The 27,541-nt window shown below is 47.2% G+C and overlaps 1 protein-coding gene across 6 annotated transcripts in view; it reads left to right on the top strand.

Moving 5' to 3' along the window:
- Nucleotides 1-27,541, top strand: part of LOC120991489 (interferon-inducible GTPase 5-like) — a 166,317-nt gene that overhangs the window by 22,864 nt on the left and 115,912 nt on the right. For 4 of the 6 annotated variants that reach the window (XM_040420311.1, XM_040420300.1, XM_040420306.1 and 1 more), the window contains exon 2: nucleotides 18,967-19,103. The exons of 1 other annotated variant lie outside the window; for it this stretch is intronic. In XM_040420311.1, the coding sequence (XP_040276245.1) occupies nucleotides 18,981-19,103 (123 nt within the window). In that variant the 5' untranslated portion in view covers nucleotides 18,967-18,980. Of the gene's footprint in view, nucleotides 1-16,168; nucleotides 16,294-18,966; nucleotides 19,104-27,541 lie in introns of those variants that run through there. One more of the 6 variants, XM_040420308.1, reaches the window with a different exon arrangement.

Genomic DNA, 27,541 nt, shown 5'->3' on the forward strand with positions numbered 1-27,541 from the left:
CAGTCAGCCGAAAAATTGGGAAAACTTTGAAAGTAAGGGCTATTTGACCATGAAGGAGAGTGATGGGGTGCTGCGCCAGATGACCTGGCCTCCACAGTCACCGGACCTGAACCCAATCGAGATGGTTTGGGGTGAGCTGGACCGCAGAGTGAAGGCAAAAGGGCCAACAAGTGCTAAGCATCTCTGGGAACTCCTTCAAGACTGTTGGAAGACCATTTCAGGGGACTACCTCTTGAAGCTCATCAAGAGAATGCCAAGAGTGTGCAAAGCAGTAATCAAAGCAAAAGGTGGCTACTTTGAAGAACCTAGAATATGACATATTTTCAGTTGTTTCACACTTGTTTGTTATGTATATAATTCCACATGTGTTAATTCATAATTTTGATGCCTTCATAGTCATGAAAATAAAGAAAACTCTTTGAATGAGAAGGTGTGTCCAAACTTTTGGTCTGTACTGTATATTCTTTGATTTGATATTTTTTGTTGTCTGCAGGATTAACAAATTCCTTTATTGGTATCATTTTGTCGCAGAATACACAAACAATTTTTTTAGACCTAACGATTGTCCTGGAAGATGATGGCAGTGTCCGTACAAATATCTATAGAAAGCCCACCTCTACAAATAATTTATTACACTGGGGAAGTCATCACCCAATTACCCTGAAAAAGGGCATCCCAATTGGACAATACCTTCGAGCCAAAAGGAACTGTTCTACGATCGAGGGTTTGAAGAAGAGTGCAAACTGCTATATGACGGTATACCAGCTTCTGAACCAGCCAAAACAGCAGACCAGCCATTAACCCTTAAATAGGAGCTAGAAATAAATAATGTCACTTACTTCAAGTCAATATGGAAAGGACAGCACCATCCCATAGACGCAGGGATAACATAATAAAAGTGGATAGAGGGAAGTAAAGTAAAGGGAAAAGTAGCAAAAACAATCAATAAAAATAAATAATATAAACAAAACAAAAACGTATCCATAGCTGAACTTACCCTTGCGAGATGGGGAGAAAAGTGACGTGAAGAATGGACAGCATTATTACAACCTGACATAAAATGATAACAGTATATAGGGTAAATGCTGAGGAGCAACATAAGATCTCGTGTGGAGCGGCAGTACTATGCGGGGAAAAAGCAAAAGCTAAGGTGACAGCACCCACGCTATATAAATGTGCAATAAGGGCCATAGTGATTAATGTGGCCACATCCACTAATGTGTGAAGTAGGGTAGATAAAGGAATAGAACCGACATGTATTACTGTAAGCACTAAGAGCAGGCCCTATATATAAAGCATCATTCTGGATATGAGTATGGGGGCTCTAGTCATCTGGCCTAACTCTATTCTCCTACATAAGTACTATATAGCCCTGGATGTATAGGCGCAGCAATATGAAATTACTTTTACTCCAATACTGCACACATGCGCAGTTAAGTGGCAAGTCAGTATCGGCAAAAATAAACCCTAAACAAGCTGATATTAAATAACTCGGAGCGCTGTGCAGCCCAGCAGCATGCGCAGTAGGGGATGACCGGCAGTGTGCGCAGTAGGGGATGACCGGCAGTGTGCGCAGTAGGGGATGACCGGCAGTGTGCGCAGTAGGGGATGACCGGCAGTGTGCGCAGTAGGGGATGACCGGCAGTGTGCGCAGTAGGGGATGACCGGCAGTGTGCGCAGTAGGGGATGACCGGCAGTGTGCGCAGTAGGGGATGACCGGCAGTGTGCGCAGTAGGGGATGACCGGCAGTGTGCGCAGTAGGGGATGACCGGCAGTGTGCGCAGTAGGGGATGACCGGCAGTAGCACTGAGACTGCACCAAAGGGCAGACAGTAGAGAAACTGCAGTATTATCAACATCTGGCTGAAATCTATGTGCTGACGCATGCGCAGGCTAGATCAAGCACGCGAGAGTGCAACAGTAGGAGACTGCTACTAAATTCTAAGACTACACGCAAGCGCAGTCCAGGGGCGATACCGTAGAGAGAAACAAGAGCTCAGGCATGCGCATAAGTAGCTGCAAGCTCCGATAGGTATAGAGACCTGACGCATGCGCAATAAAGGGTGACGGTCATCACATAATTTCTAAGACTGCACGCATGCGCAGATAAGCTGGAAAGACATACCGGAATTTATAAGTGCCCTGATATGCGGATTCGAAGATAACAAATAGCATGAGATTGTCCCGCAGTGGGTGAGAGCGGCGTGAGAGTGTGCACGAGTACCGGTATTCAATTACCCATAGCTTTAAGTTCGAGCGCATGCGCAGTATAACAGTAAAGATCGCACTCAAGATAGAAGTATCAAGACATGCGCATTGGAACCTGTCAGGTCCAACAGGAGCTAAGTCCTGATACAAGCGCAAACCGAGGCCAATCCGGATTGGACAAGGGCCCTGTAGGAGGCACCCTATGGTAGCGATGGCTACAATACTATACCTCTCTCATCCTGATAACATATGCAAATCAGCCGACAAGCGGGTAATTGCTCCTAATCGGCGGCGCCATTATACTCGTCACTTATCAGGGATGAGCGCGCCTGAGGACACCTGTTCCCAGTAAGTGGCCGAATATCGTGCAGAGTAATAGGGTCTTAAAGGGGTTATCCAATACTATAAAACTGTCCCCCATATGCCGGGCCCCTCACAGTGAATATACTTACGCCGCTCCTGGTCCCCGCACCGCCGCTGCTTCTTCTCCCCGTGCACGGATGAAAACATCCGGTATCGGGGGGAGCAGCCAATGGCAGGCGGGGACAGGGGGGACCCTCCCTAGCATCGCGGGTGATGCTAGAGAGGTGCGTCCCCTCCTGCCATTGGCTGATTCCCCCGATACCGGATGTTTTCATCCGTGCACGAAGAAGCAGCAGCGGCGGTGCGGGGAGCGGCGCAGGGAGCGGGGTAAGTATATTTACTGTGAGGGGCCCGGCATATGGGGGACAGTTTTATAGTATTGGATAACCCCTTTAAAGCTTTAACAAGTTCCTGCAGCACGGCCCCTGAAACTGAAGACTCATACTTACCTGCTCCCCGCCGCCTCGCTGCGCCCGCTGCCTCCATCTTCCGGTCCCCGCCCTGTCTGTGGGCAGTCACATGCATCGCTGCAGCCAATGACTGGCTTCAGCAGTGATGTGGCCACAAACAGTTACAGGCGCCCTGAAATAACCAGTAAGCCCTCTCCCTTCCTAGCGGGGAAAACGCTCATTGGTTAACCCTTTACCAAAGCAGACACTTTTTTTATGATTTAGCGCAAATGGCTCAAAGAGTTGTAACTTTTTTTATTTGTTGGATTACCAAAATATTTTTTGTAACTTTTTTTGTATGTGGCGCACAGGGCTTTATAATAGATTTTTGAGTTTTATTTGGGGGAAACTGTACATTTTTTTTAAAGTAAGTTTTTTCAAACTATAGCTTTTTTTCTTTATTTCTTAAATATGTAAACTGACACCAAAATAGATTATTCTAATTAGTTCCTAATTTTGTGTTGGTCATTTTGTTCTATAATATCTATAGTTTCATGTGAATGGTACAATAATTTCTTTGGTCTGGGTATTTTTTCTTTTAGTATTTTATTATATTTTTATCTTTATTTAACTTATTTTTTTTTAATTTTCTTTTATTTTTTTCAACTATATTTGGCCACATAATATGTCCCCCAAGAGGTCTTTAAAAATATTTTTTTAGTCATTGCATTTGGACTTCATTACGGTATATTTTTTAGTTTATTGTGTTTTATTTTTTTTTATATATGATAAAAATATGTTTTTTATATACTTTTGTCCCTAAGAGGTCACCTTTTTTATTTTTATTTTGCACTATTTCCACTGTAACAGGAGCATCCAAAGGAGACCCAGTTATAGAGGGAAGCAGCCTCCTGTGCGGGCAGAGCTGATCAGGGTCTACAGATTCTCCAGCTCAGCACTCCTCTGCCCCTGACGTGATTGCCGGTTCAAACTACATAATGCTCAGTGAGGAGAAGGCAGAAGCGCTGATAAACCACCTCTGTCCTCTCTTCCGCTTTCACTGACAGCCGGGGACTCAACCTGATCCTGCTAGAAAGCAGGAAGAGAAGCTGTAATCCAGCGCTGTGCGGCGCTCTGGGCAGCAACACAGCTGATCACATGATCAGCTGTACTTAAGTCCTGCAAGACAGGTGCCTCGGGTTGTGCACCCTGAGTTAAAATAAACCCTCATAGAAGGTGGAGTAACTTTTCGCAGCTATTGCATCCGTTATCATGTACTGATCTTGACTTGTCTCTTTTACACCAGAGCTGCACTCACTATTCTGCTGGTGCAGTCACTTTGTACATACATTACTTATCCTGTACTGATCCTGAGTTACATCCTGTATTATACTCCAGAGCTGCACTCACTACTCTGCTGGTGCAGTCACTTTGTACATACATTACTTATCCTGTACTGATCCTGAGTTACATCCTGTATTATACTCCAGAGCTGCACTCACTATTCTGCTGGTGCAGTCACTGTGTACATACATTACTTATCCTGTACTGATCCTGAGTTACACCCTGTATTATACTCCAGAGCTGCACTCACTATTCTGCTGGTGCAGTCACTGTGTACATACATTACTTATCCTGTACTGATCCTGAGTTACATCCTGTATTATACTCCAGAGCTGCACTCACTATTCTGCTGGTGCAGTCACTGTGTACATTACATTACTTATCCTGTACTGATCCTGAGTTACATCCTGTATTATACTCCAGAGCTGCACTCACTATTCTGCTGGTGCAGTCACTGTGTACATACATTACTTATCCTGTACTGATCCTGAGTTACACCCTGTATTATACTCCAGAGCTGCACTCACTAGTCTGCTGGTGCAGTCACTGTGTACATACATTACTTATCCTGTACTGATCCTGAGTTACATCCTGTATTATACTCCAGAGCTGCACTCACTATTCTGCTGGTGCAGTCACTGTGTACATACATTACTTATCCTGTACTGATCCTGAGTTACATCCTGTATTATACCCCAGAGCTGCACTCACTATTCTGCTGGTGCAGTCACTGTGTACATTACATTACTTATCCTGTACTGATCCTGAGTTACATCCTGTATTATACTCCAGAGCTGCACTCACTATTCTGCTGGTGCAGTCACTGTGTACATTACATTACTTATCCTGTACTGATCCTGAGTTACATCCTGTATTATACTCCAGAGCTGCACTCACTATTCTGCTGGTGCAGTCACTGTGTATATACATTACTTATCCTGTACTGATCCTGAGTTACATCCTGTATTATACTCCAGAGCTGCACTCACTATTCTGCTGGTGCAGTCACTGTGTACATATTCAATTCAATACATTGGGCCAAATAATATTTTTCTTATTGTGGTGAACGGTAACAATGAGGAAAACATCTAGGACATGGAAATACCACCTCAGCACGTCTCTGATGATGACGAAACACAGGTGCCAACTGCTGCGTCTTTCTGCAGTGTGCAGTCTGAACAGGAGGTCAGGGATCAAGATTGGGTGGAAGACGATGCAGGGGACGATGAGGTCCTAGACCTCACATGGAATGAAGGTCGTGCCACTGACTTTCAGAATTCGGAGGAAGAGGCAGTGGTGAGACCGAGCCAACAGCGTAGCAAAAGAGGGAGCAGTGGGCAAAAGCAGAACACCCGCCGCCAAGAGACTCCGCCTGCTACTGACCGCCGCCATCTGGGACCGAGCACCCCAAAGGCAGCTTCAAGGAGTTCCCTGGCTATGACATGAAGCCTGATTCTCTGCTATGTGACCTCTCTCCAATTGATATTGGTTAATTTTTATTTATTTTATTTTTATTTGAATTCATCCACATTTGTTTGCAGGGGATTTACCTACATTTTGCTGCCTTTTGCAGCCATCTAGCCCTTTCCTGAGCTGTTTTACAGTTTTTTTAGTGCCGAAAAGTTCGGGTCCCCATTGACTTCAATGGGGTTCGGGTTCGGGGCGAAGTTCGGGTCGAGTTCGGATCCCGAACCCGAACATATCCGGGAAGTTCGGCCGAACTTCTCGAACATCCAGGTGTTCGCTCAACTCTAATCCTGAGTTACATCCTGTATTATACTCCAGAGCTGCACTCACTATTCTGCTGGTGGAGTCACTGTGTACATTCATTACTTATCCTGTACTGATCCTGAGTTACATGCTGTATTATACTCCAGAGCTGCACTCACTATTCTGCTGGTGCAGTCACTGTGTACATACATTACCTTACTTATCCTGTACTGATCCTGAGTTACATCCTGTATTATACTCCAGAGCTGCACTCACTATTCTGCTGGTGGAGTCACTGTGTACATACATTACTTATCCTGTACTGATCCTGAGTTACATCCTGTATTATACTCCAGAGCTGCACTCACTATTCTGTTGGTGCAGTCACTGTGTACATACATTACATTTCTTATCCTGTACTGACCCTGAGTTACATCCTGTATTATACTCCAGAGCTGCACTCACTATTTGGATCTGTGGATGGCACTGTTATGGAGGGGATCTGTGGATGGCACTGTTATGGAGGGGATCTGTGGATTGCACTCTTATGGAGGGGATCTGTGGATGGCACTGGTATGGAGGGGATCTGTGGATGGCACTGTTATGGGGGGATCTGTGGATGGCACTGTTATGGGGGGGGATCTGTGGATGACAGTGTTATGGAGGGGATCTGTGGATGGCACTGTTATGGAGGGGATCTGTGGATGGGACTGTTATGGAGGGGATCCGTGGATGGCACTGTTATGGAGGGGATCTGTGGATGGCACTGTTATGGAGGGGATCTGTGGATGGCACTGTTATGGAGGGGATCTGTGGATGGCACTGTTATGGAGGGGATCTGTGGATGGCACTGTTATGGAGGGGATCTGTGGATGGAACTGTTATGGAGGGGATCTGTGGATGGCACTGTTATGGAGGGGCACCTCTGGATGGCACTGTTATGGGGGATCTCTGGATGGCACTGTTATGGAGGGGATCTGTGGATGGCACTGTTATGGAGGGGATCTGTGGATGGCACTGTTATGGAGGGGATCTGTGGATGGCACTGGTATGGAGGGGATCTGTGGATGGCACTGTTATGGGGGGATCTGTGGATGACAGTGTTATGGAGGGGATCTGTGGACGGCACTGTTATGGAGGGGATCTGTGGATGGCACTGTTATGGAGGGGATCTGTGGATGGAACTGTTATGGAGGGGATCTGTGGATGGCACTGTTATGGAGGGGCACCTCTGGATGACACTGTTATGGGGGATCTCTGGATGGCACTGTTATGGGGGATCTCTGGATGGCACTGTTATGGGGGATCTCTGGATGGCACTGTTATGGGATCTCTGGATGGCACTGTTATGGGGATCTCTGAATGGCACTGTTATGGGGGATCTCTGTATGGCACTGTTATGGTGATCTCTGGATGGCACTGTGATGGGAGATCTGTGGATGACACTGCTATGGTGGGAGTTGTGGATGACAGTGTTATGAGGGGATCTGTGGATGGCACTGTTATGGGGGGGATCTGTGGATGACACTGTTATGGAGGGGACCTGTGGATGACACTGTTATGGAGGGGATCTGTGGATGACACTGTTATGGAGGGGATCTGTGGATGGCACTGTTATGGAGGGGATCTGTGGATGGCACTGTTATGGAGGGGATCTGTGGATGGCACTGTTATGGAGGGGATCTGTGGATGGCTCTGTTATGGGGATGTCTGGAAGGCACTGTTATGGGGGATCTCTGGATGGCACCGTTATGGGGATCTCTGGATGGCACTGTTATGGGAGATCTCTGTATGGCACTGTTATGGGGGATCTCTGGATGGCACTGTTATGGGGATCTCTGGATGGCACTGTGATGGGAGATCTGTGGATGACACTGCTATGGTGGGGAGTTGTGGATGACAGTGTTATGAGGGGATCTGTAGATGGCACTGTTATCGAGGGGATCTGTGGATGGCACTGTTATGGGGGATCTGTGGATGACACTGTTATGGAGGGGATCTGTGGACGGCACTGTTATGGAGGGGATCTGTGGATGGCACTGTTATGGAGGGGATCTGTGGATGGCACTGTTATGGAGGGGATCTGTGGATGGCACTGTTATGGAGGGGATCTGTGGATGGCACTGTTATGGAGAGGATCTGTGGATGGCCCTGTTATGGAGGGGCACTGTGGATAGCACTGTTATGGGGGATCTCTGGATGGCACTGTTATGGGGACCTCTGGATGGCACTGTTATGGGGATCTCTGGATGGCACTGTTATGGGGATCTCTGGATGGCACTGTTATGGGGATCTCTGGAGGGCACTGTTATGGGGATCTCTGGAGGGCACTGCTATGGTGGGGATCTGTAGATGACACATATATAGCATCCTATGCTATGTGCCATCTACAGATCCCCCCCCATAACAGTGTCCCTGCAGTGTGAATGACCCCCAATACAGGGGCTAGGGGGCCGGCATCTGGATTAGGAATGACAGCGGGGACCGGTGCAGTCCCTGTATTCTAATGCACCGGCCCCGCTCACTGTTGTATAATCTTATCTAACCTGTAGGCATTGTTATAATAATCATGTGTAATCCGGCTGTATTACTTACAACAAGTTCCATAGCAGAGAGGAGGGAGCAGGCAGGCCGGGAGGCTGGTCAGGAGGCGCGTCACTCATTTCATCACGCGCCCGCGCCGCCTGCTCCATTCATAAAGTGGGCGGTGCAGGTGCATGACTAAGAGTGACCCGCTGACCGACCACCCTCCCAGCCTGCCTCCTCCTTCCTTTGCTACGAAACTTTTTGTAAGTAATACAGCCGGATTACACATAATTATTTTAACAATGCAGGTTAGATAAGATTATACAACAGTGAGCGGGGCCGGTGCATTAGAATACAGGGACTGCACCGCTCCCCTGCTCTCATTCCTAATCTAGATGACGGCCCCCAGCCCCTCCTCCCTCTCTTGATACACCAGCCGACCGCGCCGTGCGGCGGGTGTATCATTGTAAGTAATCGCAGCATTTTTGGCCAAATCGCCATATCGCAATCGGCAATTATAGCGATTCGATTGATTTGGCGATATATCGTGCAGGCCTACTGTGTACATACATTACTTATCCTGTACTGATCCTGAGTTACATCCTGCATTATACTCCAGAGCTGCACTCACTATTCTGCTGGTGCAGTCACTGTGTACATACATTACTTATCCTGTACTGATCCTGAGTTACATCCTGTATTATACTCCAGAGCTGCACCCACTATTCTGCTGGTGCAGTCACTGTGTACATACATTACTTATCCTGTACTGATCCTGAGTTACATCCTGCATTATACTCCAGAGCTGGACTCACTATTCTGCTGGTGAAGTCACTGTGTACATACATTACTTATCCTGTACTGATCCTGAGTTACATCCTGTATTATACTCCAGAGCTGCACTCACTATTCTGCTGGTGCAGTCACTGTGTACATACATTACATTAGTTATATTGTACTGATCCTGAGTTATATCCTGTATTATATTTCAGAGCTGCACTCACTATTCTGCTGGTGCAGTCATTGTGTACATACATTACTTATCCTGTACTGATCCTGAGTTACATCCTGTATTATACTCCAGAGCTGCACTCACTATTCTGCTGGTGCAGTCACTGTGTACATACATTACTTATCCTGTACTGATCCTGAGTTTTACAGCAAGACACGGAGGCTTCGTATTGCTTTCTCCTTCTTTACTGAACCACCAATAGCAGCAAAGAGAAAAAATTTACATACAAGGAACCATAGCAACCAAGGTCCCTCCCCACTGGCCCCTATAATAGGCCACTCTTCCTCTGTGACTTCCTCTTTCTTTGCTGCTGCCACCAAGTTAAGTACATCTTCTTCCTTGCCTATGTCATTGATGTTTGGTGTATATTGTGCGCTGTGTATCCCAGTGTGACTAACCCTGCTTGCCTGCAGCGCTCCTATTTGTTGTTTTTGTACGCCTGCCCCTGTTGGGGCGACTACACTAGTCCCCTGCGCTTATCACTGCGCTAGTTGCTCCCAGGGACGCTTTCCCTTAGCCCCCCCTTGCTTGTTCCTTCCCAGGGAGAGTTCGCTACCCTACTCGGTTAATTCTTACCCTTTTGGACCATCTGGTATGGTAGTGCAGCTCCCGGTGCTCGGTGGGCGGGCCCTCTGTCCCCTTGTACCGCCATACCATCACTGACGCTCCCGTAGCGGTGGGGCCGCGAGATCTCGGCGGCCATCTTGCGATTGGCTGCCGCGATTCGCGGGCCTTTTGGGGGTGGAGCTACAGCACTTCCTGCTTCCTTCCAGCATTCGGCCACTACACACGGCTCGGTCGGCGGCTCCTGCTCCCCTGCTCTGAAACTGCAGCGTTTTTCTCAGGTGACCTCTCCCACCCTCTGAGTTTAATATTAGTGCAGTGTGCCGTTCAATCTGACCAGTTTAGGGATGTCATCTACTACTCCCCCTCAGACGGCCAGTAGGCCCCCCTCCCCCTCTGAGAGACGTCTCTCCACTGAGGTGGATGCACAGGCGCTGGCCCTGCAGCGCTCTGTATCGGATGCAATCATGGCAGCCATGGGCTCCATGTCATCCATTCTCTCACAGACCATTTCCCAGGCTCTGTCCGTCCCACCTCCCACTGTACCTTTGCAGGACCCCACTGACACAATGCAGCCTACCTCTAATGACCCTCCTGTGGCTCAGGAGATTGTGACTGGTGCGCATCTTGCCACCCCAGAGACCGTGCTTAGATCACGGAAAAGGGCCTATTCCCGCCAGGCAGAACGGGCACGGACATGGAAATGCGCGAGAGCGCAATTACCGGAACTGTCTGACTCTGACAGAGCTTCAGACGAGGAGGCATTTGCAGACATGGATTACGGGGCAGAGGAGGATGTCACCCCCCCGATTCAGGGCCCCTCTACTTCCGCTACGGCGGCCTCCTCTGCCAAGGAGGTGGCGTCCTCCAGCTATGCTGACCGTTCTGAGGTCGTATTAGATGACTCAGGAGAACCCATGTTCGACCCTGAGTCCTTACATCACCCGCGTTCGGCGGAATGGCTCCCCTCTCCCCATGTGGGGGCTTACTTAGAGTATTGGGTCCGTCACTCGCTTACCCGCGAGTCACGCAATAAGCTCAGGGCAGAGTGTCCCAGACCAGTAGTACCCAATAAGGTGTGTGACACCCCAACAGTTGACCCAAAGATGGCGCAATTTCTGGCCAAGACTGGCTGGAACTCAAAGAAGGGCCTGGATTCAGCTCTCCGCAGCTGCCAGGACAAAATTCTAGATATCCTTGGTCCACTGACCAAGATCTTCGAGATGGCCGAGACGGCTAGGAATGAGGGATCCCAAATAGACCCCGAGGAATTACGGGGCTGGACCCAGCGGGCCATTTGCCTTACTGGTAACGCCAATACGGCAGTGGCGATTGAGAGGCGCAAGTCAATCTTGTTCAAGATAGACCCGAAACTAGCTAATCTAGCGCTCACTGAAGCGGGAAAGGAAGCCCAGGGCCTCCTTTTCGGCGAGTCTTTCATCAAGGACATGAGTCGTTTTGTGGGCACCTTTACTGCGCTTGACAAGGCCCAGAGCTCGATGCGCAGAGTATTTCAGGGTCGGGTCTCTCATCGGGCCAGCAGTGGTAGGGGCCGCCTGTCCGGCCGTTCTAGTTTCCAGGCCCGTGGAGCAAATAGAGGCTTTGGTGGACATCGTCCATCCTTCCAGGAGCAACGTAACCCGTCTCCTTTCTTCGCCTCCAGAGGAAATCAGTGGCGTTCTCGTTCCTTCCGGGGCAACCCCAACCATCGCAGACCCTTGGGTAAGTGCTCCCCTGACCGGGGATTCTATGGTGCCTTGTGTAGGGGGCAGACTCCAGCGTTTTTCCCACGCTTGGAGTGTCATTACCTCAGACCCGTGGGTCCTCACCACGGTCAAGGGATTTCACATAGAGCTCACGGGGTCTTCCTACCTTGTTCCCTCCCCGCCACTTGTCCCCCTGTCACACCCAGATTGCGCTCTGGACGACGCGGAGTTGAGCTCCCTCAGACAGAAGCGGGCGATCGAACGAGCGTCCCCATCACGCGGGGCTGTGATCAGCAATATCTTCCTTGTCCAGAAGAAGGGTGGACAGATGAGGCCAGTTATCAATCTGCGCGCGTTGAATGCGGTAGTTCGCTACCGGCATTTCAAAATGGAGGGGATCCATCTTCTTCGGGATTTGTTAGTTCCTGGGGACTGGATGGTAAAGCTGGACCTGAAGGATGCCTACCTGACGGTCCCAGTGGCCACTCACTCCAGGGACCTGCTCCAGTTCAGGTGGAACGGCGAGGTCTGGAGGTTCACCTGTCTGCCATTCGGACTGTCTTCAGCTCCTTGGTGCTTCACCAAGTTGCTGCGTCCAGTCGTGTCATGGTTGAGGACTCGGGGCGTCTGCTTAATCATTTACCTGGACGACATCCTTCTGATGCACGAATCCAGGGTGGGATTGCTGGAACATCTCCAGTGGACGTCGGATTTGCTTTCAGATCTCGGATTCCTCCTCAACGTAGAGAAGTCCTGCCTCATCCCGGCTCAGAGGATGGAATTCTTAGGATTCACGGTGGATTCTCTCTCAGAGTCCCTCAGTCTGCCGACGGCAAAGTTGCGGGCGATCCGCAAAGAATTGAGACATGCACTCCTCATACCCCATCTCTCATTGCGTCATCTGGCCCGCATCATCGGTCTGTTAGCCTCGTCCATCCAGGCAGTGTTTCCAGCCCCGTTACATTACCGGGCGCTCCAGCGACTGAAGATCGCCCATCTTCGGACCGGTGCATCATTTGCGGACGCGGTGGTCCTGGACTCGGAGGCCCGAGAGGAATTGAGTTGGTGGATAACCAATCTGGAGACGTGGAACGGCAGGGCGATTTTCGGCTCCCTGCCAGAGTTGACCATAGAATCGGATGCGAGCCTCCAGGGTTGGGGCGCCCATTGCAATGGTGTTTCCACGGGGGGCCCCGGGTCAGCGGAGGAGTCCCTCCTGCACATCAATGCGTTGGAGCTCCTGGCGGGATCTTTCGCGGTGAAGAGTTTTTCCAACGGGATTGCCAACGCATGCATCAGGTTACGTATGGACAATATATCTGCAGTCCAGTATGTCAACCGTTTGGGGGGTACTCGTTCAGCAACGTTGGCTCGTTTGGCCAAAGACTTTTGGACATTTTGCCTATCCAGAGACATCATGGTCCAGGCGGAGTACCTACCGGGGCTGAACAACGTTCAGGCGGATTGGAACTCGCGCTACCTATCGGATGGCAGCGATTGGCAGTTGGATCCACTGGTCTTCTCAGCAATTTCGGAATTGTGGGGTCCAATGTCTATCGACCTGTTCGCTTCACGGCTGAACAGACAGCTCACCCGGTTCTACAGCTGGCGTCCGGACCCGGAAGCAGTAGCAGTGGATGCGTTCCTCCAGGATTGGTCGGTATCCCGCCTGTACGCGTTTCCCCCATTCTCGATGATTCCGAGGACACTCTTGCAGGTGATTCGTCAGCAGGCGGACCTAGTTCTGGTGGTACCGTTCTGGGGGTCTCAGGTCTGGTTCCCCTCGTTGCTGAGGATTCTAGTGGAGATTCCTGTACTTCTCCCGACCCGCTCGGATCTCCTCCACAGCCCTCTGGGTCTACAACATCCCCTTCTACTCGACGGATCCCTGCGGCTGCTGGCATGCCGGATCTCCGGACACCTGGATCGTTCGAGGGAGTTTCGGCAGCAACTCGACAGTTATTGGACAGTGCATGGGCTCCCGGCACTAGGAAGTCGTACCGGGCAGCCTGGAGAACTTGGGCTAACTGGTGCGTGGAACGGGACTTGGATCCCGTTTCGGCACCTGTTACCCACCTGCTAGAGTTTCTCACCTCTCTCTTCGAGGCGGGGAAGGCATATCGGACCATTAACCTTTTTAGGTCCGCTATTTCTTCTACCCATGCGGGCTTCGAGGGCGTCGCGGCTGGCCAACATCCGTCGGTTTCTCGCCTTTTAAGGGGGGCTCGTTTATCTCGCCCCCCGCGTCCTCGTTTTTCCACTACATGGGACGTGTCCCTGGTCCTTACCTTCTTGACCTCCTGGCCCGGGAACTCTGACCTCACAATTAGGCAATTGTCAGCTAAATTGTTGGCGTTATTTTGCCTTATTTCGTGCAAGAGGGTCTCGGATGTGAGGGCTCTTGATCACGACGCGCGTTCCTTTACCCCAGAGGGGGTTACTTTCAACATCTCGCGTCGCACGAAGACCAGCATACGTTTCGTGTCCTACCCCAGTTTTCCTGACTCTCCAATCTTATGTCCAGTGGCGTGTCTTAAAGAATACGAGTCCAGGACGCTGGCGTCCATCGGTCTCCGGCCAGCTCTCAGCTGTTCATTTCTATTCGTCATCCTTTTGGACCGGTTTCTAGCCCCACGTTAGCACGCTGGCTTAAATGGGTTATGTCATTAGCGGGTGTGGACACGTCTGTCTTCACGGCCCATTCTGCGCGTGGGGCCTCTGCCACCGCCTTGGCGGTTTCGGGTGCCAGATTAGAGGATGTTATGCGTCTGGCTGATTGGTCCAATGTTACCACGTTCAGGGAGTTCTATTTCCGTCCTCCATCTAATTTATTTGCTTCTATCATTGACGGGCTTTGAACTTGCAATACGAAGCCTCCGTGTCTTGCTGTAAAACTTAATGATTTTCCTATTTCATGACGTAAAGTCATAGTTTTATTAAAGACACGGAGGCGAGTATTGCCCACCCTATTCCCTCCCTTGGGTTTTCTCGCAGTTTTTGTTACAGGGGTCATGTATCATTACCTCTATGTATTATTACCTTTTAAGTTATTGTGTTTAGGTTTTATTGTCCTAATGTTCTTGCATTGACATTGTATTTCATGTTATTTATTACAATTCTTATTGTGTTCGGTCACTTGTCACCTGTTTTTCCAGTGGCGAAGGTGGCGTCTGGACATTCTGCCTTAAGAGTTTGTTTCACCTAGGCCTATGGTCTGTTTTATTTTCCAGGATGAAGTCTTTCCGTTACAGGATGCCGTGTTTTCCGGAGGATATCTTCTACAGTTTAGCCTGGTTGGCTAGTTGATTACGCTTCTGGGCGTTGGACTGTCTGTTCCAGTTAGAGTTTGGAGTCATCGTTGTGATGTTCGTGATGTCGGTTCAGTTCGGAGTTACCGTTGGGATGTTCGGGATGTCAGCACCAGATGTTCAAAGAAAGAGGAAGTCACAGAGGAAGAGAGGCCTATTATAGGGGCCAGTGGGGAGGGACCTTGGTTGCTATGGTTCCTTATATGTAAATTTTTTCTCTTTGCTGCTATTGGTGGTTCAGTAAAGAAGGAGAAAGCAATACTCGCCTCCGTGTCTTTAATAAAACTATGACTTTAAGTCATGAAATAGGAAAATCATTAAGTTACATCCTGTATTCTACTCCAGAGCTGCACTCACTATTCTGCTGGTGCAGTCACTGTGTACATACATTACATTAGTTATATTGTACTGATCCTGAGTTATATCCTGTATTATATTTCAGAGCTGCACTCACTATTCTGCTGGTGCAGTCACTGTGTACATACATTACATCATTTATATTGTACTGATCCTAAGTTATATCCTGTATTATATTTCAGAGCTGCACTCACTATTCTGCAGGCTTCTCAGAGGAAATTGCCCTAATTTTTATCAACAAAGTCCTACAAGGAATTATGTATACGGATGAAGATTTCTGTGCCTTTTGTGAAGAAGAAGTGGAAGATATCATTAGAGCATTACATGAAAGTACCTTGTGCGACATAGTGGATGATGGAGAAAACGATGCAGCTCAGGTTCCACAGGAAAGTGCCTCCTGTGACCCAAAAGAATTGAATTTTGTATGTCCAATAATTAACATTGCAATAATGGGACAATCGGGATCAGGGAAGTCTACTTTTGTTAATGCCATCCGTGGTCTTCAGGGTGACGAAGAAGAAGATGCTGCTAAAACAGGTGTAGTGGAAACCACTATAGAGCCCAAGGCCTATCCCCATCCCAAGCTGAGAAATCTTCTATTTTGGGACCTTCCTGGTACAGGAACTCCCAACTGTATCACCCAATCCGTCAACTATCATGAATATGACTTATTTATTATCATTGCTTCGGAACGGGTGAGGCACTCTGACATGGAACTGGCCAAGAAGATATGGTCTATGAAGAAGAAGCTCTACTTCATAAGGAACAAAATAGACAATGACTTGAGAGCCAGCAAGCTTCGAAGATGTAAGACGTATGATGAGTGGAAGATTTTAAATGAGATACGAGATAATTCTATTCAAGGTCTTAACAATAGTGGAGTAGAGGAGCCCAGAGTCTTCCTCTTGTCCTGCTTAGAAACGGACAAATATGACTTTAGTCTCTTGTTGAAGACCCTGGAAAAAGAGTGGTCAAAAAACTGACATCTGTAAGATAGAACCTTTCCATAGGCCCTAAGGATATATGGTCCCTTTCAGATACCAGAATCCACATTTTAGTAAGATTTTGATGTAAAAGGGTATTAAACCATATTAAGCATCAGATATTTGTTTACCTAAAGGCATATCCATTGCATCTCCTTCCCTGGAATTCTACATGCAACTGGTGTCGCTATGGGAAAGAGTATAGCAAGTTCACTATCTTCCCTTGGTTGTTTAAGACATTACCACTCACAGAATTGACCGTAAGGAAGCAACAGGAGCATGGCTTAAAGCTCTTCGGCCCCAATGCAAAATCTATAACAGGTCCCCCACCCTGGGGTCTTCTTACTGTATGTAGGAGACGAGCATTTGGTCCCACTCAGAGACCATATAAAGCATCAGATATTTGTTTACCTAAAGGCATATCCATTGCATTTCCCTCCCTAGAATTCTACATGCAACTGGTGTCGCTATGGGAATGAGTATAGCAAGTTCACTATCTTCCTTTGCATGCACAAGACATTACCACTTACAGAATTCACCCTAAGGAAGCAACAGGAGCATAGCTTAAAGCTCTTCGGCCCCAGTGCAAAATCTATAACAGGGCCCCCACCCTGGGGTCTTCTTACTGTATGTAGGAGATGAACATTTGGTCCCACTCAGACACCAGGGTGAAGGTCTAACTTTTTAGTAAGATTTTGATGCAATAGGGTTGGGATTATGACAACATGTGTCTCCTTTACAGTACTTTTTAATATATTTGTTTACAGTATGTTTTTACAAAATGTAAATTGTCTATTAAAGCAAATAAAGCATTGGATATATGAGTTTTGTTATAGGGACTCAAGGATAATTATTAACTCAATGCAGGGAAGCTCTGTGGGTTCATCTGGACTGTCATGTGGATTGGTCTTCATGTAGCATTTCTTTCCCCTCATGTACTGTATTAATTAAATTTGGCATTAAAGACAAGAGGGTTGACAGATATGAGGGAGCAGGAGCAGATAAAGGTTTTGTGGTGACTGGATGACCATGGATACTCCTCCTTAACCTCCAAAATGGCTGACAGTGGTTGATACTGACTGTCCCGGTTCCGCAGTGGAAATTGCTAAGTCAAATACTGTGTAACATTCATGAAAAATAAACGTTATATGGGTAGACAGGAAATTTGCTGAGTGTGAAACTGGAGAAGACACATCGTGATATTCCCACCAGGCAGAATGACTCCAAGTGTTTTGATGAGGAAAAAAATCTTCTTGTTATCTTTAGGGTCACTTGGCATAAAGCTAAAACAATTTCTGTTTGTTCTCCACCCAATCCATCTCACTGTTGATGTGTTTCTTTTATCTAATGAGTATGGCAGTATGACAATAGCCAACCCAAGTAACAAGTACCCTTTCTGGCTAAAGTCCACCCACTAGTTCCCCTACAGATCCTCTATTTAATGGGGCTTTGTTGCAGTCAGGGACAAAGCTGTGTTAGTGTGCTTTTACACTGTGTTTTGGAATTTCGTTTGCTGTATGCACTCGAAAAGCTGCTATCAAACATATACATAGGCTGCCGTTCACTCAGAGAAGGCAAATAGTCTACTTCTGACCTCCTTTGGGCTGGTATATCATTATACCTTTTCTTTTTGCAGTATGAAATAACACAGTCTGCTGCACAATTCCAGACACAGACATCCAGTAAAAATACCATGCAGTATCGTGAAACCAATACAGTTGCAGAGATATACATCAGAGGTATACGTTGGGTAACACTACCTCTGATGTACACTCCAAAAGTGTGAAAAGCAGGTGTAGATGCCTTTCATGAATAGTCAAGGTCCGTAGGTCCCAGTGGTCAGGCCATCACCAATTAGACACTGTCATCAATATATTTTCTTGAACATCATGCAACCAAAATGTTGTTGTTCTCCAAACATTATTTTAGTACTGAAGTCTGCCTGATCATGGTTTTGAGGAGCACCAATCCAATCATGCCTGGTCATCACTTCTCCTAAATATGTAGCAATACATAAAATGATTTTAGAGAATTAAAAGCATTTTCTTAAATATTGATGACCACTCCTCTGGAGAGGTCATCAGTATCTGATCGGTGGGTGTCCGAGATTCAGGACCCCGACCAATCAGCTGTTTGAGAAGGCAGCAGAGCTTGCAGTAGCGCCACAAACTTGTCCGTGCTCACTAAGCACAGCGCCGTACATTGTATAGCAGCTGTGCTTGGTATCAAGCTCAGCCCCATTCACTTCTATAGGGCTGAGCTGCGCCTAGGCCATGTGACTGATGAACGTGTTAGGGAAAGCTACAAGAAGGTCATGATGCCACTTTAATCATAGCTGCCTTCTCGAACAGCTGATTGGTGGGGATCCCAGGTGTTGGACCCCCACCGATCAGATACTGATAACCTATCCAGAGGACAGGTCATCAGTATTTAAGTCTCGGAAAACTCCTTAAAGTTAATGTTCTGTTCTCACTAATTCTTTCTTACTTTTCTTCAGGACAATAAGTGAAAATGGATTCTTCTTTTGACATCATCACCGAAGAAGAAGTGCAAGAAATTAACTCTGCTTTAGAAGATGGGGACCTCTGTAAAGCAACCGAGAAACTCAGCGAGTCCCTTAAGGAAATTGAAAATGCCCCATTAAACATTGCCATCACAGGAGAGTCGGGAACAGGAAAGTCCACTTTTGTCAACGCTATCCGTGGGATGGATGATGAAGAAGAAGGCTCTGCCAGAACTGGTGTGGTGGAGACAACGAAGGAGCCCATGCCATACCCTCACCTGCAGTATCCTAACGTGACTGTTTGGGATCTTCCAGGAATAGGAACTCCAAATTTTGTAGCAGACAATTATCTTCAGTCTGTTGAGTTCAGTCAATACGACTTTTTCATCATCATGTCATCAGAACGCTTCAAGCAAAATGACATACTCCTGGCAAAGGCGATTCAGGCTATGAACAAGAAATTCTACTTTGTGAGATCCAAAGTCGATTCCGACTTACTGGCCTCCCAGAAACGAAGGAAGAAGACCTACAATGAGCAGAACATACTTAATGAAATTCGAGATCACTGCATTCAAAATCTCAAAGACGGAGGAATCATCGAGCCTCAAGTTTTTCTCCTCTCATGCCTGGATCTGGACAAGTACGACTTCCTAGAAATGCAGAACACTCTAGAAAAGGAGCTTCCGAAACATAAGAGACACATATTCCTGATCTCTCTACCTAACATTTCTCTGCCCGTTCTTCAAAAGAAGCGTGAGGCTCTGAGGAGTGACATCTGGAAGTTGGCTACTCTTTCATGTGCATTGGCTACAGTCCCGATCCCAGGCCTGTCTGTAGCCTGTGACATAGGAATCTTGGTGAAAGCCATGACAAACTACCGGAAAGCTTTTGGCTTGGATGAGCCCTCTCTAGAAAAGTTGGCCAACAAGTTTGGTAAAGACGTCAGCGAGTTGAAATCAGTGATCAAGTCCCCCTTAGTCATACAAGAGATAAATAAAGAGCTGGTCGCCACTTTGCTAACCAGAGGGGCAGCAGGGTGTCTTATGGTAGTTGAGTATGCTGCTAGCAATATCCCAGTGCTAGGTAGCATGGCAGCAGGGGGCATCTCGTTTGGTACCACTTACTGGATGCTCTGTGGCTTTCTTAAAGAGATTGCGGAAGATGCAGATCGGGTTCTTAGGAAGGCATTAGAGTCACCCGTTTAAGTTGCCGTTCGCACTGCATTTTTAGCTGGTGGAATTTTGGCTTGGACACAGTGCCAGAATTCAGCTGGTGGCCTTGTGCTATCTTCTTCTGATTGTTTTCAATAGGAGGGAGCGCTAAAGAACATGGGGTGGCGGTTTAAAGCCACAACTGTGCCAAGAAGGGACACATTTTTCTCTTATAGAATTGGTCCTACGATTTATTAGTTTACCTTCTATACATTATCTAGTTTTTTTTACTTTGTACCTTCTTTTCATATAAAAATGTAAAACTTGAATAACATCTCCTGTCAGACTCAGCCCTATAACATCACCGCTAATCTCAGTCTCCTCATACTCTCTACTTCCTATTCATAGGAGCCCATGAAGCAGAGATACACTCTTCTGTATGCAGGGTGCTCACACTGGATTGTCTGCAGAACTGATAGGGTTGGAGGCAGGATCATATAGGTCAAGTATAGACCAAGTAGTTGCTAATCTGCATTTACAAAGCATTGTTGCCATATATTTTAACATACATCCTAAAGGGCCCATTAATAAGACAGAGTCTCCTTTTGCCCTCAAGCAGTACTAACTACATTAATATGGTATTCAATTAAACTGTATACAGTAAAAAATATGTATATGCCAAATGTAAGCCTTATGCTAGTTTCACACTAGCGGCAGGGGACTCCGGCAGGCTGTTCCACTCCGTCCCCATTGACTATAATGGGGGCGGAGTTCCGGCGGCAGCGCACGCCGAGAGGCAGCCGGACTAAAAGTTCTGCATGCAGTACTTTTAGTCCGGCAGCCTCTCGGCGTGCGCTGCTGTGCTGCCGCCGGAACTCGGCCCCCGCCCCCATTATAGTCAATGGGGACGGAGCGGCAGTCCGGGGGCACATGTGAACTAGCGGCAGGACGGATCCGATAGGCTGTTCACCCGCCGGAACAGCCTGCCGGAGTTCCCTGCTGCTAGTGTGAAACTAGCCTGAAAGGGGTTTTCCCCTGAAAAATATTCTACATTTTTCAAACCAGCACTTGGATATGAATACTTTTGCAATTGCATATAATAAAAAATGTAGTATAGCTACTTATTCAATAAAATCTATCTGTATAGCACCACTTGTTGCTCATCCCTCTTTCCACCTCGCTGAGGTGGACACACATGCTCAGTTCCATCCTTCAACTGCCGCCAGCCATATCATCTGTTAGAAACTGTGACGGTTCCAGGTCATGTCCCCAAGCAAGGACACGTCTCCTGAGCTGCTAGCTTGAAATAAATCTAGCAGAGCAACAAATGTGGAGACCTCTGGATCCATGTGAGGTACGGGGCTGGTTCTACTTTTGTTAGAAAGAGATTGTCCTGTACTATACAATTTTCATATTACTCATTTTCATTTTATACATTAACTTTGGGTTAAACCCTTTAAAATCACTGTGAACATAGTCCAAGATGTCGGGGGTGTGACTGTCAGGAAGGTGATGACTGTTTCCAAGTAACAACCATGGTCTCCAGAGCAATTATTTGTTAAAACTCCTCCCAATAATTTGGTACATTAGTTGTCAAAACAAACGTACAGTAAAAACAAGTGCCAATCAACTTTCTGGGTGGCACTTGTTTGGGCAATTCATCTGCCCATGTAACAGGTGAAGGGTTGTGGAACCGCGCTGCTCTGGACTGTGTCTCCCGATAAAAGTGGATGGCATAGGGTGAGCCCCTTTTCCCAGCACCCAAAGGATCCAATCCTCCACAGATCTCCTCTTCTAAGGGTTCAAATGGGATAGGCAGAATAGTGAAGCACCCTTTGCAATCTTTTGTTAAAAGGTTTTATTATACTCACAAGAGTCGGTAGACAAAAAGCATGTAATACAAATATCAGAACGTCAGGTTCCTGCCCGACCCGGGTTTCGCTGCCTCGCTTCTTCAGGGGCACTAACTGCGCATGCTTGCACTCAGGCCCTTAAATAGCCCAGCTGATCTCAATCAATAAGCCGGTGTGATTCCGGACCATGCAGCAGTTTACAAAACACAGTTATCTATCTTACATTTTCAGTTTATCATTAACAATCCTTTATGTATTCACATCCGCATTAAATATACAAAATAAATAAAAAGGGAAATGACTCCCTCTATTACAAAATCATCCACATATATATCCTTTTGGTTACCGCAATATTGCACATTATATTTCAGCCTTATTTCACATTAAAACTATACCATCAAATACCCAAAATTTCCTACAGCATACAGTATCTATATTGCCGTCCCTTATGCTCCACCCACTCCTAAAGCATAGGACCGGTGTCCTCCACCCACTCCTATAACGTCATCCGGGTATCCTTGACCCCGCCTCCCTCCTCTGTCGTGCACAGCATGTGGCAACACCGTCCAATTAAACGGTCCGGCCACCATGACGTCACCCACAGGTCCTTAAGAGGCCAGGTAAAGGAAAGCCAGCTGCCGCTAACGGTAAGGACAAACTTCTATAGCATATAATATATTGCCGTCCCTTATGCTGCCCACTCCTAGATCTTAAATCAAATAATCTCCACCTGCTCCTATAACGTCATCCGGGTATCCTCAACCCCGCCTCCCACCCCCGACGTGCGCATCATGGGGCATCACCGCCCAACCCCCATGACGTCACCCACAGGTCCTTAGGAGGCCAGGTAGAGGAAAGCCAGACGACGCTAGTGGTAAGAACAAATTACAGTATGCATGGTTTCAAGTCAAATTCAATGTTTAGCCCGCCTGGTTGTAGGGTTCCTAGTTGATAGATCCACTCTACCTCTTTTCTATTAATCTGTGCCAAAGCATCCCCTCCTCGCCAATGTTGTTTAACGCTTTCTACTCCGACAAATTTTAAGCCCCGTGGATTTTTTTCGTGCTTTAATTTAAAAAGAAACCGATGTGAACTCCTACATTGATTTAAAGAGCTGTCACTACGGCCCATGGCTCAAGAACATACCGAAAGGTCAGTTCAAGAGGATGGCCCGTAATTGCACAGTGACGAGTGACTATAGGACACAATGCGGGGTATTAAAGGATAGGTTTTTGGAAAGAGGCTACGATGAGGCTAGTCTGGATGAGTGTATACAGAATGTGGAGTTAGAAAAAGGGGGAGGAAAGGAACATATGAAAGGGATAAGCAAAAAGGTGGATAGGGACTATAGATTCTCCTTTGTAACTAAATTCTGTTCTATGTCCGATAACATTAAGAAAATGGTAAAAAAGAACTGGGGAATATTAAAGAATGATCCGATACTAGGAAAAACGATACCTACGAATCCCTCTTTTATTTTTAAGAAAGCAGCAAGCATTAGAACAAAACTTGTACATAGTGCCATCCCCCCAATAAATATAAAGACGCATAAAGAAGGAGGAAAATTTACCTGGTGCGGATTTTGCGCAGGGTGTAAGAATCGGAATTTGAAAGAACGGCAGAGATACACTAATTCCGTAACATCCATAAAGAATGGGGCTGATTTTCGCATAAGAGGAGATTGCTCATGTGAAAAAGAGGGCATTGTATACGTGCTGGAGTGCCCTTGTGGGCTCCAGTACGTGGGCAGGACAGTCAGGAAGCTGAAAGTCAGAATACAAGAGCATCTGCGTAACATAAGAAAAGGCCTGATGACCCACAGTGTATCAGCTCATTTTAAATTAAAGCACGAAAAAAATCCGCGGGGCTTAAAATTTGTCGGAGTAGAAAGCGTTAAACAACATTGGCGAGGAGGGGATGCTTTGGCACAGATTAATAGAAAAGAGGTAGAGTGGATCTATCAACTAGGAACCCTACAACCAGGCGGGCTAAACATTGAATTTGACTTGAAACCATGCATACTGTAATTTGTTCTTACCACTAGCGTCGTCTGGCTTTCCTCTACCTGGCCTCCTAAGGACCTGTGGGTGACGTCATGGGGGTTGGGCGGTGATGCCCCATGATGCGCACGTCGGGGGTGGGAGGCGGGGTCGAGGATACCCGGATGACGTTATAGGAGCAGGTGGAGATTATTTGATTTAAGATCTAGGAGTGGGCAGCATAAGGGACGGCAATATATTATATGCTATAGAAGTTTGTCCTTACCGTTAGCGGCAGCTGGCTTTCCTTTACCTGGCCTCTTAAGGACCTGTGGGTGACGTCATGGTGGCCGGACCGTTTAATTGGACGGTGTTGCCACATGCTGTGCACGACAGAGGAGGGAGGCGGGGTCAAGGATACCCGGATGACGTTATAGGAGTGGGTGGAGGACACCGGTCCTATGCTTTAGGAGTGGGTGGAGCATAAGGGACGGCAATATAGATACTGTATGCTGTAGGAAATTTTGGGTATTTGATGGTATAGTTTTAATGTGAAATAAGGCTGAAATATAATGTGCAATATTGCGGTAACCAAAAGGATATATATGTGGATGATTTTGTAATAGAGGGAGTCATTTCCCTTTTTATTTATTTTGTATATTTAATGCGGATGTGAATACATAAAGGATTGTTAATGATAAACTGAAAATGTAAGATAGATAACTGTGTTTTGTAAACTGCTGCATGGTCCGGAATCACACCGGCTTATTGATTGAGATCAGCTGGGCTATTTAAGGGCCTGAGTGTAAGCATGCGCAGTTAGTGCCCCTGAAGAAGCGAGGCAGCGAAACCCGGGTCGGGCAGGAACCTGACGTTCCGATATTTGTATTACATGCTTTTTGTCTACCAACTCTTGTGAGTATAATAAAACCTTTTAACAAAAGATTGCAAAGGGTGCTTCACTATTCTGCCTATCCCATTTGAACCCTGTAGAGGAGGAGATCTGTGGAGGATTGGATCCTTTGGGTGTTGGGAAAAGGGGCTCACCCTATGCCATCCACTTTTATCGGGAGACACAGTCCAGAGCAGCGCGGTTCCACAACCCTTCATATTGTACCTATCAGTGTGCACGACCTACCACACTACTCCGGGACCAGCAGCAGCGCAAGTAATTGTCCGTGTTGGGACACAGGACTGACTTTTCTTTTTTGCAATTTGCCCATGTAACAGAACCCTTATATTTTCCAGTCACTTGCTGTTTTTTGGGTGCCCAGCTGTCAAAACTTCCACCAATCCTCAGATTTTCCACCCCAGAAAGGGAGCTCACCGAAGGCAGGAAACACTTGTTGTCATAAGTTAGTAATTTTGCTTTCTTTTGATGGTAATATAACAAGCTACCGATTTCATGCCATATTAAGGGGAAGCCTGTGGGGAGACCTACTTTATGGCAAAAACGTAAAGGGGAGATGCATGGCAGGAAATGTAGGAGGAAGCCTGTGGCAACAAAAACATATGGGGGATGATTCTAGCTTCTCTGCTGCCTGTGGTGGACACTGAAATGGCGCCCTCTCCCTTTTGCCAAGTTCTCAGTCCAACCCCTCCCCCAGCCCTCCTGCTAATGACATATGTGGACGGGCAATAAATTCAGCGCTACAAAACGTACAGGAGAATAAAGCACCACATACCTCTTACATCCAGTGATGTCTCCTGTGATGTAGGCATTCTCTTTCCTCATCTTCTCCAATCAGACCAGACCGCCATGATAACTTCTTTCAGCCACATCTCATCTCCTGCAGATTTTGTTATCACACCCCATGTGTCCCGACATTTGTATCCTGCTGCTACCCCCTATAATGTGCCTGCTGTGCTCCCCGAAATACTATACTACAGAAATAATAGTGCCAGACAGATAGTCCCCTTCATAGTAATAGTGCACCCCAAAATCCTATCAATATTAATACAATAATGTCCTCTACAGTACTTCCAATAGTGATAATGCTCCCTAAGAGTGCCCACATTAGCAGCAATGCCCTCTATATTGTGCCCAATAATAATGCCCCCTCAGTAGTAACAATGCCTCATAGCGCTCCCAGTAAAAATAAAGCCCCTGTTATAGGGGTGGGTTTCAGGGGTATGGACAGATATGTATCTATAGATGTGGCCCAGACATCTGTGGATATATATGTGCCCCTATACAGTATATAGGAGGGCTTATTCCTGCCCCTATGCGAATAATGTCCGTTCATATATGCTTATAGATGTGCCCCAAGCATCTATGGACATATATGGCCGGAATCCCGCTCATATGCGCCTGCTGGGTGGGTGGAGGAGACTGACAGTTGGACAATTATGTCCAGCGTTGGCCTCTACAAAGGACAGAGGATCAATAAGATCCTCTGCCCTTTGTCACCATCTCCGGCCGCGCCGGAGATGGTACACCTAACAGAGACATGGGAACAAAGAGTTCCCATGCCCCTGTGAGTGGCTGACCTCCGGCACTGTAATTACAGCGCCGGATGTAGGCGTCCGCTTCACAGGCGGGAGGATCAAATGATCCCCCCCCGGAAGCGCGCTCCGAGATCCTCGGGCCGGCGCGGTGACGTCATATGACCGCGCTGGCCCGCGTGTTGAGGCCGGCGGTGCGCATGCGCACGGCGGCAATAGGAGGATTGCGAGCGGGCGCCTCCAAGTTTAAATAGACCGGCGGCGCTCCGCTCAGGAGCCAGGGAAGACCACCCGGAGAAGAAGCATCATCCACCTGAACAACGAGCATATCACCGCTAAGTATCCCTGCTCCCTGATTCCCCTACGATCCCCTGCTATATTCCTGAGTCCCCTACGCTCCTACGGTCCCCTGCAATATCCCCCTGATATATACCCTTACCCCACCTACCCCTGTGAAACCTGTAACCCCAGCAGCATTGCTGCTGCCCTTAACCCCTGCCCTGCTGCCACAGTCAGCCTGTTGCCCTGCAAGTCCCTGCAGAGCATTAACCTCAACAGTGCTCTGTTCCCCTGCTCTGCAAGTCTCTGCAGAGCATTAACCATAGTTACTTACAACCCCTTGTACCCCGTAGGGACAGTGAGTAGCCAGTCGGGTGGGTTACCGATATTTGTGAGTATGCGAATGTATTATAGTAAAGTATAGATAGTGTGTGGGGTGGAATTTGGGATTGTGCTGTGTAGTGTAGTTAGGCTTGTAATGTGTTTATTGTAGTGCTGTGTATTGTTAGTGTATTGCGTGCTTAGTGTATTAGGTTTTAATAAATACCGTTATATTTATACCCTTTGTGTAGCGTGTACTTGTTAGCGGTAGCGAGTTAGTAAGGCGCATGCAGCTAGTGTAGTGATTAGTGTAAAGCATGGCGAAAGTATTGTAATATTGTTATATAAAGGTATAAATGGGCGGAGTCATCAATAGATGGCTCCTCCCATTTATGAATATTAATTATTGATATTTGCATACATATTGGTGATTAATATTCCCCCTTTACAGCCCCCTATAATGTCCTCAGCAGTAGCGAGGTCCTTCTATGAAACCTCTTTTGGTGCCTCCAGTGGTGGTAATACCAATTTATAGGAAACC

Source organism: Bufo bufo, chromosome 1 (assembly GCF_905171765.1).
Source record: "Bufo bufo chromosome 1, aBufBuf1.1, whole genome shotgun sequence".
NCBI lineage: Eukaryota > Metazoa > Chordata > Amphibia > Anura > Bufonidae > Bufo > Bufo bufo.